Raw genomic sequence first — 17,215 nt, 5'->3', positions numbered from 1 at the left:
CTGGAGCCTTCCCAGGGACTGTGTGCTGAAGGCCCACCTTTGGATGGAGACTTTATGAATGGAGTGAGGAGACAATTTGCATTCTGTGTTGTGGGTGTCTGATTTTGTTTGTGCGGTACAATGCCTAAGCTAGCCCTGACTGAACCTGGAATGTATGCAGTGTGGTGCACTGAAAGGCTGGGGAGTAGCCCCCAATCCACATCCTGTGTTTTGGGTGTCTGTTTTTCTATGAATGGCCTGAATGCCTGTGAGCCTAATAGGGTGGTGCCTGCATGGATGCACTTGTGTGTGATTGGCTGACTGAGCCTAGCTCAGCCTGAGTGAATGGGGAGTGCTTTGTATATCAATGGCTCCCACACTCATCTCCTTGTTCAGAAGCTGAAGTAAGAAGAAGCTGATCCCTATGGTCCAGCTGGAGGAAGAAGTCTGCTGCTGCTACTCTTCATCGAAATCTAAAGGCTGCTCAGCTGCTCCAAGGAATGATTCAAGAGAGGACCTGGATAGGTGACCTCTTCTCCAGCTATGAGGGACCATCATGCAACTGCTGCTGTTCATCCAAACTACCCTTGGAGCCAGTTCTTTGTGCCTGTCGTCCAGGAAAGGGGTTGTCATGAGTCCATAAGAGGAGTGTCTGTACATCTTGATCTGAAGAGGTCCAACTGTGTCACTCAGGGTTCAGAGCAGTGTCTGTGACCGCTGGAAGACAAGCTGCTGGGTATCCCCCAAAAGAGGGGATACCCTGGCAGTGTGCTGCCAAAGTTCCACTTAATTGAAGAATCCTTCAAAGGGCATTACTGTAATGACATCTGACCACCTTTCCATGCCTGAGAAGATCCAAAGTCGCTGCCTGTAGTGTAGTGTCTGCCGGTGGGTTTCCCGCCACCAAAATCTGAAGAAGACCTCACGAGGTTACAGACTTAGTGAAGGACCACAGCGCAGTCCAGTGGCCATGTCCAGGTCACCAGAAGCCATACTGAGGTCCGTGCTGTGGCGACAGAACCGAAGACAGAAACGGCTGTTAACTGCGTACATTCAAAACTGACACCTACTTCTGCCACTTCACCCGTCGTCGCCAAAAGTCAATGAGGGCGACCAAGTGTCTTATCTTCTTTGTCAAAGCTTTGAGGTCCACATCGAATTTCATCTTTGTAGGACATCCAGAGCCGGAGTAGCGACCTGCCAACGGAGACCACAACGATTCTCCAATTTGCTGCCTTTCTGACACTGTTTGGATGCCCTCTCCTTCTGAACATCGACATCCCATCGACTCCTTTTTCCAAGGGAGGTCCACCCTTCAGGGGTGCCATCAAGTGAAACCGAGAAACTGCACAACTTGGGCTGCCAAGGCCCTGAAACTACAGATACCTCCCACCAGTCTTTAGATATAACATAATATTTGTATTAGTATTCTTGGTGGTGTTGGTGACTTGGGCAATCACTTTCATTCACTTTATATCGTATTACGTCATTGCTTTTATTTCCTATGACTGTCAAAGGGTGATGAAGAGCTGTGTATTCCTAAACAGTCCGAATCGAATGGACTCTAGAGCACCTGATGCCAAGCAGTAACAAGTCAAGAAATAATAAGAATAAGAAATGCAATCGCCCTTACAATGCAATTACTGAGCATTGGGACATTAGGGTTTGTGCCGTGTTTTATGTGGTTGAAAATATGAGAAAACGTGCACTCCGCAAGGGAAAACAAAAACTTGCAGTGAAACACACTCAATTGAAATACTTCATAAATAAACAATGCAAAATTATTAGATACATCGTTTTTTTATTGAAAGTAAAATATTTTAACAAAATGTACTTTAAAAAAAAAAGTTGATGGTATGTCCCAACTATAAATTATGTTCTGGTAGTGGTACTGTCTGTACAAATCCCTCGTATGGAGCGGAGGAACTAGGAAATTGTTCATGAGCGGCTCGAACCACACAGACAGCTATGACACATCGAACGCGACATTCCAGTCTTCCATACATCCACCATGTAAATGCCGGGTAGGCCGCAAGCCTGTACCAGTTGTGTAAAAGATAGAGAAAGGGTTTTGTTGAATGAATCCAATAATTGCATTTATCTTGTTTGGCCTATTTTGTAAATACAAGGTAAGGGATCGGTATGAATACACAAACATACTTTGTGAGTAAAGTAGTCGCAGTCCAATACTTTTGAAGTAAGGGTAATATAATAATGTATACGCCCTTTAGAAAAATGAAAGATAGGAACATGATTTTTTTCATAGCTTGAAAGTAACTAAAATGTTATAGTTAACTCGCAAAATAGAAGATGGAATAGTTTTGCATGAACAAAGAACAATGCTTTTCCAATATATAAAAATATATATCGTGAGTGAACCCATGATATCACAATGTACTAGAAAACACCATATAAGGCTATAGTGCAAGGTCATCACAAATAAAACGTGCAGACACAATACTTACTCATTAATAGGAACACGAGGGCGAACAGTTGCTATAGGTTTGTGCGTCTGCACCAACAGCATTTGCAACACGGATCTTGTAAGGCAGACTGCCCTGAAGGCATGTAGCTTGGCAACACATAAGTAGAAGAAACAGACATGTTTATAAAAGCCCACAGTGCAAGGACAACAGGAATAGGCCCAAAGTTGGAAAGTTGTAATTGGCATATGGAAAAAATAACTAATGTAAATATACAATTTAGATATGGTTCAGTAAAGACATTTGTCAAATATGTAATAATTACTGAAATAGAAAGCGCTTAAAGAGTATATTCATTTGAGCTAGTGTAAGTACCTTTTTCAGTTTAATTGTTGTAGTTATTAGGTAGCTGGACAGAGCAAAAAGAAGTCGTGGAGGCTTGTAGTGAAATAGATGGACACTAAGGCAGCAGAAACTCCACTGTTGTCTGATCAGAAAGGTTTGGTTGATGCGTATCGAGGCAAGAGGCGTCTTGAAATTTATATAAAGACAAGTCAATAGATTGCGCTCACATGACGTACAAATGAGACATGCATTGGCATTGTAACAAGGGGTGCAAGCGTGTAATGAATCAGCTTGGGTGGCGTGTGATCTGATTTACTGCTGCAAGGGCACTTGAACTTAGAGTGATGGATCAACGGATAAAATTATCACAAGATGGCGGTTTTTGACCCGTGAGTTTCACACGTGTTATTGTCCGAAAATTGGAGGTAAGGTGCACTGGAAAATAATGTCTGACTGATTGATATATGCTCAAAAATACATGGCCTATCCATTTGGTCAATACAATTCCTGAGAGAACTTACCCTTTAATGCATTTTTGGACATGAGCAATTATTGTTCTTGTGCAAATATATTGTAGAACATTTCTCTGCATGGGTGACACATTTCTAGAATCCTGCCCCCAGTGTGTTAGGGGTCTTACCAGTACCCACAGATGTCATTTCAGCGTCTGAACTGAATGGGTCACTCTAGTTGGGAGAAGACAGTAGAAGTAGGAGATTACCTTTCTTCCTCCTCTGGGCCCTGATGAGAAGTACGGCTGCCAGCAGGAGCAGCAGGAGCAGCGCCCCCACAGCTGGGAGCAGGTACTGCAGAATCCACCCGGAAGGCCTGTGCAAAGCAAAGGATTTCAGGATATCATTAACCCAAGTCTGCATTTCCGATATGTGCTCATGCTCACAATATAAAATGGATCTAGGGCGGGCTAAGGGACACAGGCACTGTACATGTAATAAACAAAGACAATATTTTACAAAGGGTGCATAGGATTTAGGGGAGCACAATCTCATATAACAAAATGCACACATTCCACGTCTTGCGCACGTGCGCCCTTGTGAATGAGGATTTAGTCATGCGATAAATGGCATTGATAATATCTTCAGATTATCTGCATGAAAACCTGGGACGCAATGGAGTGTGGGTGCAGAGTAGTTGTGGAGCTTACTAGGGGACACAACCATGCTTTTGCCCATCTCCAAGCCCACCCTCCTTTTTCAGAGACACTTCCTGGGCCCACTCCTCTTCACACTCCACCTCTCATTAGGCACCCTATTCCTTGAAGACATTTCCTGGTTCCTCTCCTCTTCACACTCTACTCCTCCATCTCTCCTGGCAAACCTAGTCCTAAATTGCTTTTCAAATCGCCATCTTCTCTCCCAGTGTCGCAAACTAACTAACTGTTCTTTACCTCAACTTACACATCTCCCAGGATGAAACCTCTGAACATCAAAAGAGTCCATCACTAGCACACAGCCACTCCCTGAAGCTCTGCTCTTCACACTTGTCCTCAAGTGGCTGGGTAAGTGGTCTAGCCTCCTCATAGGACTTCTCAATATCTTTGGCCCTCTAAACAAAGTACTGAAATGTGCAGGCCGCACCCTTGTTGCTCTCTCTCACTCCTCCCCAATGTTCACCTATCGCCCGTGCACAGGGTGGCTCTCTGTGCGAAGCCAAATACGGTTAATAGCTAAGTAGGACATTGTATAGATATGGTCATTATTTATAGAATGGGTAGAGGGGAGGTACTTCGCATGAGGTAGTGGGATAATGTGTGGAGGCCTGTCTGAGACAGCCTAGCAAGATGGGATCCCACACAAAGGCCATCCTCTGGCCTACACCCCATGAGGCTAGTACCTGGGTTAGGTAAGGGGTCTGTTGCATCAGGCTCAGCATAAGGGACCCTGAGTTTTGTTTAGTTTAGTTTGTTTATTTGTAAAGCGCGGCCAAACCTTCAGGTAGCTGGGTGCATTAAACTTGTGGAAAACATAGTTACATAACGTTGCGCGACAAAAGTACATACATTCAATGGTACATAGAAGAATACAGTAGATGCAGGTACAATTGAAAGTATAGGACCGGGTTACAGAGTGGTCCAGTTCAATTATAGGCTCAATTGTACGGTAATGAGTGGAGGTGTAAAGGAGTCTAGTCTGTGTGTGGGCAGGTAACATTTTGTTAGGCAGAGAGCCATGATTTCACCATGGCTCTAAAGGGCCAGAAGGAGGCTTCCGCTCTGATAGATAGAGGGAGTGTGTTCCAGCATTGTGCGGCCAGGACTGGGAAGCTAGAACCTCCTGCAGTTTTTAGGTTGAATTTGGGAATCTGCAGTTGGTGCAGGCATGGTGTTCTGGTGGGTCTGGACGAGGCATGTCTATAGAATTTGTCAGACTGGTAGCGTGGGGCAGTCAGCGACAGGCATTTGTGTGTAATTACAAGGGATCTTAGTTTGATTCTGTCTCGGATGGGGAGCCAGTGGATTTCCTTACTGGCCGTGGAGATATGGGCCTTACGTGGGAGGTTGAGAGCGCATCTAGGGGCGTTGTTTTGCAAAATCTGGAGTCTGTTCAGATTTATTGTAGTGGTGCCAAGGAAGAGTGTATTACAATAGTCTAGTTTGGATAATATCAACGCTCTGGATAAGGTGAGGCAGCTCGTAGTAGATAAAAATGACCTGCAGGCATTAATACATTTGTTGGTATAGGTGGTAGATGAGATTGTGGCATTTATTTGTTTTTTTAGCGATAGGGTGGAGTCGAGGTACATACCTAGTGTTTTGACCTCTTTGGACCCTTTTATAATGTTGCCACCAATGGTGAAAGATTGGTACCTGGTGTCCAATTTATTAAGGAGAGCCTGGGAGCCTACAATGAGGAGTTCCGTCTTGTCATCATTAAGACAGAGGCTGTGTGTGGCCATACAGGCTGGAATTTCTAGGTACATTTCGTTGAGTTTTGCAACATCTTCCTCATAGTGCCCAGTGAGTGTGATGAGGACCTGGGTGTCATCTGCGTAATTCGTGTAGCTAACACCCAGATCATCAAGACGGTCAAAGAGAAGCTTGGTGAAGATGTTGTAAAGTGTAGGAGAAATGCAGGAGCCTTGGGGAACTCCACAATGGATTGGGACAGGGACAGCAGCAGCTGAAGGGGTGAAGACCCTAGTCGACCTATCAGACAAGAATGACTGAATCCATTTGGTGGTATTCTGGGAGAATGTGGCAGCCGGAGAGAGGTGTTGTGTGATGATCTGGTGGTCAACCAGATCAAAGGCAGCGGAGATGACCAAAAGAAGCAAAATGGCCAGATTTCCCTTGTCTTTGGCTTCGTCCATTTGGATTTTTAGATCCAAGAGGGCCGTTTCGGTCCCGTGTCTGGGTCTAAAGCTGGATTGTCGCAAGCCTAGAAGGTTACTGTCTTCCAAATGTTGTTGTATTTGGAGGTAAGCCACTCTATCTAGTATTTTGAGGAGAAAAGGGACCGTTGTGATGGGTCTATAATTCGTGGGAATGTTGGGTCTAGATTAGGTTTTTTAAGAAGGGGGAGGACCCAGGCTTCTTTCAGGTTGTTGGGAACAACTGAGTTCTTAAAAGACAAATTAATCAATGAAGTGATGAATGGGGCTAGGTCTTTGGCTCCATCCTTGATGACTGAGGCCGGGCACTGGTCACCTTTGCAGTTAGAGAGTTTGAGGCTGGCAATTATCTTTACAACTTCATCCCCTGTGACTGGGGAAAAGTGGAAAAGAGGGCAGTCGGGAGTGGTGCGTCTCTTATTGCTTCTGAGGTGGTCTTTGGCAGCGATGTTGGCTTTTTTAGACTCTGTTTTGGCTTGTAGAAGGGCAATTTTATTAGATAGGGCTAGTTGGATATTATTGCACCAGGCTTTGTCCTTGATGCAGTCCTCAGTGAGTGGCCATGGTGATTCGAGCTCTCTTAGTATAGAGAATAGTTCTTTCGTGCCAGATTTGGCATTGTGTATTCTTAGGTTAATAATCCCTTTTTTGGCATTTAAGATAGCGGATTTGTAGGTGGAGGCTGCCGACGAGAATTTATCTTTAGTAGTAGGAGAGGGAGCTTTTCTCCAGTTAGTTTCTGCCGCTCTTTTAATGTTGCGGAGATCCTTTAGTTCTGCTGAGAACCATTTGCTGGTGTGGGCGATAGGTTTGGCCCTTCGTTGTTTCAGAGGAGCTATCTGGTTGAGGGCTTGATCCAGAGTATTGTTGTAAAGATCTACCAAGGCAGATGTGTTGTCATTCCGTGTAGGGAGGCCAACCTTCGTGATGGGCATGAGGAGCGGTCTGAGGTTTTCTATGGTGATGTTACGATTCTTTCTGGAAATTATTTGAGGTGTCCTGGTAGACAGTGCTGTTCTAGGTCAGGTTTTAAGTATCGAGAAGGTGATGAGATGATGGTCTGTCCATGCGCAGGGGGTGATGTCTGTCAATGAGAGGTTGCATTTAGCGTCTGCTAGCCAATCTAAAGATCTTCCTTTAGTATGTGTGGGTTTGTTGATGTGTTGAGTTAGGCCTAAATGAGTAATGGTGTCGTTGAGAGAGGTAGCATGACTGTCATTTGGGTCATTGAGTCCTAGATTGAAATCACCCATGATGATAATTTGCAATTTAGGTTTGGTATTGGTGGTGAGCAGAAGAGAGATATCCTCTTCGAAGGTGGACAGGGCACCTGGAGGTCTATATATAATGTGTAGGAGAATGGTTTGGGTGTTAGATAGAGGAACTTTGATGGAGAGGAGTTCGGCTGAGGGGAAGGTAGTATTAGTTGCTTCTCTGATGTTAAGGTTGGATTTAGCAATAAGTGCCATTCCCCCTCCAATTCCAGTTTTTCTGTCTGGAGACCCCTCCATGAAAGGGTGAGCTGACATATGAAGTCTCCAGTCAGTTGGAGCTCTCGCCAGGGGACTCGTAGGGAAAAGGTATTCGGGTTTTTATCAAATAAAGACGGGTCCTGTTGGGATCGCTATAAAATTCGCTCTGGTGTCTGTGTCCTCTGGTTTATGTGTCCCCAAAGAACTCAGGGTATAACCCATCTCCTGTTAACAGTGATTTTATTTTAGCAGGTGCAGCGCCCCTCTATACCCAACAGCATGTGGTGTGGGGGTCATGGTATCAATGGGAACTGCCCTTGCTCTGGCGAAGGGGAGTGTACACCCTTGAGCAGACCAGGGCCAGGAAACAGGGGCTACATTTACTTTGTGCGCTAGTGAAGTTTACCAAATAAGAGCACAAATATATTTGTATTTATTTATTTACTGCCTTAGACAGTTAAACAGAAGTTAACTTTTAGTACGACATTCATACATACAATCCATAAAAGAGTCAAAAATGTTAAATCCAAAAATAAAATTGCATCTAAAATCAGAAAGAAAAATCAGAAGTAAGAAGCTTCCACATTTTGCTCCAAAGAGCAATATTCATTAACCATTAGGACAATCTCCTGTGAATGAAGCCAAAATGTCCAGGATAATTACAATTGCCCTCCAAAAGGTGATTAAAAAAATAATGCACGATTTCCACTCATAAACATGGACCAGAGAGCGTCCCCCGGAAGTGCGCTCCCAAGGCCCGCTGCTTTGCGGGCAGTCAACCGTGGCTCCAAAAGAGAGGGGCATGCCGACAGAAGATGTTTAACAGTTTCTAGTTGTAACTCACCACACAAGCGACATTGCCTCTGATCTTCTGTATATTCAGCCAGGCTCCAACTATCTCAAAGGTCTTAATGATGTTCATTTTCAGTTTTAAATAATTCCAGACCAGGGAGTTACCCACAGTTGTTGTATATAGCTTGGGGTTTCCACCCGGTAAATCAACAACAAATAGTTCCCGACTATACCCAAGTAAAACCGTCTTCATTATTTTCTTGTAGTTATTGAATTCTAGTCCCAAAGGGTTCCCTGGACCTAGGGCAAGCTACTTGTCAGCAATAAGCTTCAGATTAACACTTCCACTATTAGGCATATAACTAGCTTTAGACAGTAATGCTTCATACATTGACTTGCTCAGAGTATTTGTTGGGGGTTTACCAATTTCCTGTACATGTTTAGACAGGATAGCTGGAGCGTGACATAACATGGCACAATATCAAAATCCTGATATAACATTTCAATAGATGTTCGTGATGGCAGTCTCATGAGTCTCTTTAAAAGAATAGGTTCTAATTCAGTGACTTCCGATAAGCAGTGGTCTAAGTGTAGTGGAGCTATGTTCCTTGCTGGCCTGCACCCACCCCTCACAAACCCCATCACTGTGCCCCCTCAGACACACAATACACCCCCCCAAACACTTGCACCTGTTGTTTAAGGGAATGTTCAGTGTGGTGCACAGAAAGTGCAAGTTTCAACTTCTTCCTAGACTTTTATTTTAAAACGAAACTATTTCGGAACGGTTTCTTTTTGAAATAAAAGTATAGGTGCTGTAAAAGGTAATTTAAAAAAGTAGAGGAGCACCGCTCCCGACCGCTCCCGCCCATTTCGACCACTGCCGATAAGAGGTAAATTGCCCAAATTACAGCCCTGTACATAACAATAGGTAGAATTTTGACTTGGTCTAACTGAGTCAAACTTCCCAATGACTAACCCTTACCCTTGCACTCATAAGAGCCAATACTACCAGCAATCTGAGAAGTTTTTAGTTGACTTGGTCCAGAAGCCCATACCCCATAGTTTGGTGTCCAAATTAAGTCCTAAATATTTATATTTAGAGACCGCTTCAATTGATTTTCCATCCAAATGCCAACACACCCTTTTCGCCTTTTGTAAGGATATATAAAGACCATAGTGATGTTCCCTGCCAATGAGTGTAAGTCAGAAAACACTTTCAGACAACTCAAGGATGATTGCAGGCCGACAGGGCTTAAATCCAACAGGACTATATCATCGGCATATCCCATCCATTGTAGAGGGATATCACCTAATTCCAGGGCTCTCAACGATGGACTAACAATACCCTCACCAGATTAAACAACATTGGTACTGGAATGCAACCTTGATTTAGTCCTTGCTGAGTCGTATCCAACTAGCCATCCTACCATGTTGGTCTAGCCGAATCTTCACCCTGGTTTTCTCATGTAGGGAGATGATTTTTAGTAAACCTGGTGGAATGTTCCATCTAAGGAGCTTTCACCAAAGTCTACCTCTATCTACGGAGTCAAACGCGGCACTAAAATCCATAAATGTTGCATATACCAGCCTCCTACGTACTATCCAGGCCTTCTGAATAACAGTGACCCAGCCTAAAGCATTAACCATAGTACTAAGGCGTTTCCGGAATCCTCTTTGGTTAAATGGGATGAGATTATGTATTTCTGCCCCTTCCCCAAACTCATTCAGTAATACTCGGGCGAAGATTTTGGCTGGGGTGTCTAACATCACCAATAATTGGTAATGACCGGGGTCCGAGTGAATTCCTTTGTTAAGTACAGGGACAATTATACTGTCCCACCATGAGGAGCAGATGGATTGCATCGCACTGTTTCAATGGAATTACCAACATAGCGCAGTCGCGCAATGTTCTGGGTCTGTCTTAATAAGCAAGCTGCAGATCCCATCTGGCCAGGAGTCCCTGAGGACTTGCTTCAGATGTCATTAGGACTTTTATTTAAAAAAAACAGCAGTTATCATGGCTGCCGTGAATGGCGTCGCCTCGGCCCCAGAGACTGTTGTACATGAGTGACCTAAACCTGTTCCGGTACGCCATTGATATCTCTATTAAGGGGTTTATTGCTCTTTATAATCCTCCAGAACATAGTAGGGTCATTAGTAAGGGACGAGTGCTCTAAGGCCCTCCAGCAAGCACATTCAAGTTGATACTTGCGCCCTCTTAACCATTTACAGTATTCGCTTTTTATGTTTTTCGCTCGAAATGCGTATTCAATTGAATTGGTTATATCGAGCAGCTCAGTTGGCACGTCCCTTTTCTTGATTTTAATTTGTTTATTGAAGATCTGCCGATGCAATGTTTTATGGCCTATACCAAGGCGGGATTGTGTTCCTCTGTTAGCAAAGGATTTAGATATAATATTCTCCATGCATGCTTCATAATCAATAATAGCTTACTTGGCTGATGCCAAAGTAAGATTGACGTCCACGGCCATACTTGCTCTAATATACTCGCCAAAAGATACCTCAGCCATTAGTGACACTTGCCCCAGCTTGCTGTCAATCCAAGGCATTCGATTGAGTGAAGAATTAACAATCAAATCCCCAGATTCAACAAGACAGATAGGGTAACTATGCAAGTTAAGACAAGCAATACGAGGATAGTGATCACTTTCCTGGCGATGGACGAAACACATATCAGAAATTAATGTAGGGAAATTGGCAAAGAAGAGATAATCCAATATACTGCAAGAGTTGCTCCCAATTCTAGTGAATTCTAGTGAATTTTGGTGGAGTGTCAGAAGGATAGCCACCATTGGCCATGGTAATTCCTGTTAAGTAAAATAAAAAGGCGCAATTAAGCCCACGCTTACCCGCAAAGGGCGCCTGGTAAAACCTTACAGCCTGGGCAAGGAGACCACCCTCGATGGGAGAGGAAAGAAGTACTGATTCTCACTCCCTAAGGTGGACATCATTCAGGAACCTCAAACTAAAATCTCCACAGACCAAAATGAGGGTCAATCTTTTATGGGGGATCATAGATGTTAATAATAATAAAGTTTTCCACAGCATTTAATAGATTCTGGAGGAAGCGTGATCTTGCCACTGAGGATGAGATTAAGGCCCTTTAGGAACATGCATATTTTATTTATTTATTTATAGATTAATATTTTGCCAAAAGCCTGCTGGCAAACATATGCACAATCAATACAACATGTATATGATGGTACAAAGGGCCCTACTTAGGAGCATGCAGTTTGACTAAAATTCCTCACCTCACTTAAAGAGGAACATTTTCAGGATTTTTCTGAAGGTTACATAATTTGGCTCAGGTCTGAGTTGTAGGGTGTTAGGCAGAATTATATGCAATACCCTTTGGGAACAGCACACACAATTAAGACTACAAGTGACAGTACAAATTCACCTTTGGTACAAGCCTGTACTACACTGCAAAGTGGTAGCGATGGCTGAGCAGCCAGATTATCTCAAGAGTAAGTGAGCAGTATCAAATAGTTACACAAAGCACAGCAATTTACTATGATTCAGGCAAACACTGAGTCAAGGTTTTCAAGTAAAAGAATATACATTTATTTCACTCTTCAGTTATATAACATTACACTATTATAAGCAGTCTAAAAAAATCACTTTCTTAATACATCACACCACTTCCCTTAAATTACAGACAACTTAAGCTCACCAAATGAAGTGGGAGCAAAATGGCACTCCAGCAATTTAAAAGGGAGGCAAAGACAAAAGCTTACAGAAATGGATCCACACCAACAGGTAAGTACTCAGGACAAGCGAACAAGAGAGACTACAATGATGAAATCAGATAGAAAAGGCTTAGGGCCAAAGTCAATGGTTCAAAAGTTCAGGGTAGTTTGCGGTAAAATTCGTGGCACGGTTTCCAGACGAGTTTGGTTGGTAGAAAAGTTAGTTCAAAGAGAAGAGAAGGACAAGTCCTCGGATTGGAGAAAGATTTCAAACACTTCCACCGCGGTTGAATGAAACGCACAACCGGATTTGCACAGTACCTTAAAACGGAGAGGGGGCTGTAGCTGAGGCAGACGTTCCAGGTAGTTCCTGCAAGCTCACGGATCCTGAAGCAACTGTCAGACTGATCAGAAGTAGGAAGACTGGAGGTCCTGCTCTACCCAGGGAAGAAACCAACAGCAGCGCCAAACAACGAATAAAAGGTGTGCTCCTTAAAACACAAGCAGGGTCCGACCTTCCTGGCTATCCGGCCCACTGTAGCTCTGTACAGCGAATTCGACCAGAGGAGGGGTCCTGGCTTGCAGTTTGGGCAAACTGGTTGGTCCCACCAGCTCATTGGAAGAAGTTTCCTGTAGGATCTTCTCTGTTGTCGGATTCTGGGGATTCGGGCCTGCAGCACCGGCTTCACCGGGCGGTTCAGTCGTGGTAGGGGTCCTCTTACATCAGCTCCTCGTTGGTTCTTTCGTTCCAGTGGCGACTCTGCCTTCCAAGTCCCAGAGACCTGCTTTTTATGCAGTTTTCCCCCATTCACACAGCCTAGCTGTCAATCACACAGCAGGGTGGCTGTCCTGGCAAGGACAGTCACCCAGCCAATCAAACAGGAGTGCGTCTTGGGTTACCAAGGGAACCCATGGCAGGGGTCCTAAAACCCCTCCCTCACATCCTGCCTACCCAGACTTTCAGGTGCCTTAAGGAGGGCTTCTGTGCAGAACCCTGTGAAAAGACGACAAACAAAGGGACCAAACCTGGTTTGGCGCGCAGAGTAAAACACGAGAAAGACATTTACAAAAAGAAATGGAGAATAAACCCTGCCGGAACGTAATAAAATATATATGATCAAGCGGGTTTATGTTTGAGGCTAATATAATAGCCTAAACAATACCATGGTCATTTAAGATAACCGCAGTATAAAAAATAGGGTAGATACCACTGCCACAGCCAAGTCTTGATGTAAAGGGAGCAAAACAATGCTCCAGGAGAAACAGACAAAAAGGGATAAGAATTAACCCTTTTCAATACTCCATGTAAGATGGGGTGTACTGGGTCTATGGTTTAAAGTTAATGGCAACTTTATCTTTTCTGGGGGACAGTAGTCAGCCCCAGAACATGGAGTCGGTGGAAAGTCTCAAAGACAACCCTGTGTCACTGCACTGAAGGTGCTGTGTAACACACATGAAAAAATTATGCTATGGAGTAGGTGAGGCTCCATTGCCCAAGATCACACAAAAAGTAGAAATACACACAGCAGAACACATGTAAGAGTGGGAAAAAGGCTCACACTCTTACAATGTGAAAGAAATAAACCCTAGAAATCCAGCAAAGCTGCTGAGGGACTCAGGGACGAACGCCAAGGTTCGTGTGTATCCCCTACCCTCTAGAATGTATTTACTAAACCCTTGTTTGATGTGCTTGACTATCTGGGCGTCACCTACACTAATTATGCGGATGACACCCAGATACTCATCCCTATCACGGGTGATTACATGGTAGATTCGAAAGCCTTAAATGACGTTTACCATGTCATCCAAACCTGGATGGCCCAATATGAGCTCTGTCTCAATGATGTCAAGACAGAGCTCCTCATCCTAGGTACACAGCAAAGACTAAACAAGCTGAACCCCATGTTTAGCTCCTTTAACATCGATGGAAATTCAATAAAAGTCTCCAAAGATACCAAAACGCTTGGAATCTACCTCGATTCCACTCTCTCACCTCACAGACAAACAAATGCAGTTGCAGCCGCCGCTGCCTACACCTGCAAGCTGATCACAGCATGTCGCCCTTTTCTTTCCACTCACAACTGTACTACCCTCGCTAGGACCTTGGTCATGTCCAAACTGGACTACTGCAATGCACTGTACCTAGGCACTAATCAGGGTAACCTAAACAAGCTCCAGATCATACAAAACAATGCCATCAGAGCAGCCCTCAACATCCCTAGATCTGCAAACATTGCGGATACCAGGAAGAACCTTCATTGGCTGTCAGTCACCCAAAGAATCTCACTAAAATCCCTCGCCCTGACATACAAATGTATGAATAACCTGGCCCCCACTTATCTCTCCTCTCGATTCTCGCTGTACGCCCCAGCTCGCTCACTTAGATCTACTCTGAACCAGAGCTTACTGATCCCGAGATACAAGCTCCAACCAGCCGGTGGATCCAGCTTCCCAGTCCTGGCAGCCAAATTGTGGAACTCTCTCACCCTGACTATCAGAAACCTCCCTTCCCTCAATCTATTCAAACACAGAGCCAAATGTTGGCTAGTCACATCCAATGCCCAAGCTGCACTCTGAAAATTTGATAACCAATGTATTACTGTATTATTTGACTACCCATATATAGTTCTACTACTTACCAATGTGTAACCACTGTATGTAACTACTGTAACCATTGCTTCCAAGATATGCGCCCGGTAGCAACCGGGCCTGGTCTGCGCTATACAAATAAAATAAAATAAATACAAATACAAATACACATTAGGTAAGGGAAATAAGCCATTTATGAGAATTCTCCCTAACAGGGGGTGTATCACCAGACCCTTGTAAGGTCAAAGATATCGTGGAGGTAAACCACCCAGAGAATGTGTCCGAGGTACAGAGTTTCTTGGGGATGGTCACGTAATTTGGAAACCTTGCATCCAGGTCGGAGCCCCTGCAAACATTAACCAAGGAAGACGCTAAGTGGCAGTGGAGACCTCTTGAGCAGGCCGCGTTCGAGGAAGTGAAGGGGCGCTGACCGCGAAGGATACCATGGTGTTCCTTGACACATCCTTATCCTCAGAAATTGTTGTGGATGCCAGCCCATTTGGTCTTGGTGCAGTCCTTAACCACACAGACACGAATGTGGAGGTCTGGCCGATTGCAAACACGAGCAAGGCACTCCTGGAAACAGAACAGCGATACTCCCAAATTGAGAGAGAGGCCCTGGCGGTCCTGTGGGGATGTCAACATTTTCGTTTGTATGTGCTGGGACGGCTGGTGACGGTGGTTGCTGACCATAAACCCCTGCTACCAATCATGGCAGACTCATCTTCCAAACCTCCAGCCCGCATCAAAAGGTGGATGCTGGCGCTAATGGAATATGGAGTCTCATTGGTGTATGGGCCTGGCAGCCGTAATGCTGCAGACTACCTGTCCAGGCCCCCCACATGCGAGCCAGAAGGACATGGAAACATCAGTGCAGATGACGCAGATGAACATGTGAGGCTGGTGGTAGAGGTGGCCACCCAAAATTCAGTGCCCATACACAAGCTAGAACAGGCGGCGACAGAGAATGAGTGCTTCAACATCTTAAAGGTGGCCCTCCAATAGGGTAGACACGCTGGCTCTGAGAACCCAGGAAGCAAAAGCAACGTAGTAACAACTGTGGAGGGTCAAGGATGAACTGGCTTTTGTGGAGTCAGGACTATTTCTCTGGGGAAACCGCATTGTAATACCAAAGTGCAAGTTCCCCCAAGTCATCGAGGTGCACCAGGGCCATCAGGGCATTGCCAAAACCAAGGCCTGTCTGAGACATAAGGTATGGTTTCCAGACCTTGAGAGACCGGTGGAGGAGTTTGTCTCTGCCTGTGTGTGGTGCCAGGCGGCGTCCCAAGAACAGAAGGAGCACCTGATTGAGACCATGCCCCGAGGGACGAAGTTTTGGGAGAATGTCCATGCTGACTTCGGCACCACAGGCCGTGACACTCATTTCCTGGTAGTTGTTGATAAATGGTTCCGGTACCCTGAAGTAGAGTTCATTGACACTGTCTCTTCTGACAAGTTGGCTGGGGCCCTACAGAAAGTCTTTGCCATACATGTACTGCCTCAGACCCTGTATTCCGATACCGGACCCCCGTTCCAGGGGGAAGGTTTCGCCCAGCTGATGGAGGAGTACGGGATACATCATCGCAAGATCACGCCTATTTGGCCCAGGGCGAATGGCAAAGTGTAAAGATTCATGAGAATGTTAAATAAGGTGGTTGCATTGCCCACTGCCAAGGTCACAGCCTGCAGAGGGCTTTGTATCAATTCCTAATGGAGTACAGGGACACCCGGCATGCCTCCACGGGGGTGGCACCAGCAGAAGCCATGTTTCAGCGATGTCCGAGGAGTCTGCTCCCGGAAGTGAGGGAGCGGGAGCCAGCCGTCATTAACAACGCTCAGGTGGAACGGGAGAGTAGTCTCAGGACAGAGGGAGAGAACATGAGAAGAGGACTCCGGCCCCAGCTGCTAGTTCTGGGATATGAAGTGCTTGTTAAGAACCGGCACCCTGAAGGAAAACTGTTACTAACATACAAGCCTGGTCCAATGGATGTGGTGGCGGTACGCAGCTCGATGGTGACTACTTCGTACGGAACTGCCACCGTCACCCGCAATGCTAGCTTCTTCAGAGAAATTGGAGAGACCAGGCCAGAGCCGATTCTCAGAAGGGACTGTAGTGATGTGCCAGACAGGGGTGGTGGCCTGGCTCATCCGCCAAGTTCCCCAGGTCCGATCCGGGAGGCAGGCAGGAGGTATCCCCAGAGGGTTGGGAGGGGGAACCCTATCCATCTCACTGACTATGTTCTGGACCCCTGAACTGATGGGCCCAGCGCATGGACTGAAAAGTGCCTGGTGGGGCTGGGAGGGAATGTGATTAAAGGTTGTTCATTTTTGGGTGCAGTGTACTGTTTTGTAGTGTGTGTGTCGTCTACCTCCTTTGTTGTTTGACATGAAAAAGGAGGCGTGCAGTGGCTGCCCCTTTAATGGCATACGCAGGCGGAGGAGTGACGCAACTTCGCCGTGTGTGGTTTAAATAAACGGGGAGTTTCACGGCTGCGGGAGAGCGATCGCGGAGTACGGACCAAAAACACCCATATCTTGTGTGCTCTGTGAAGTGTGG

General features: G+C 45.3%; 1 protein-coding gene across 2 annotated transcripts in view; it reads right to left on the bottom strand.

Annotated features, from left to right (window-relative positions):
- Positions 1-17,215, bottom strand: part of LOC138511174 (CMRF35-like molecule 5) — a 262,104-nt gene that overhangs the window by 70,842 nt on the left and 174,047 nt on the right. For both annotated transcript variants that reach the window (XM_069626681.1, XM_069626682.1), the window contains exon 4: positions 3,469-3,575. In XM_069626681.1, the coding sequence (XP_069482782.1) occupies positions 3,469-3,575 (107 nt within the window). The remainder of the gene's footprint in view (positions 1-3,468; positions 3,576-17,215) is intronic.

This window comes from Ambystoma mexicanum, chromosome 6p (genome assembly GCF_040938575.1).
Source record: "Ambystoma mexicanum isolate Mex_15411 chromosome 6p, UKY_AmexF1_1, whole genome shotgun sequence".
NCBI classification, from domain to species: domain Eukaryota; kingdom Metazoa; phylum Chordata; class Amphibia; order Caudata; family Ambystomatidae; genus Ambystoma; species Ambystoma mexicanum.
The sequence above is the reverse complement of the archived record's forward strand: the minus strand, read 5'-3'. Positions and strand labels throughout refer to the sequence as shown.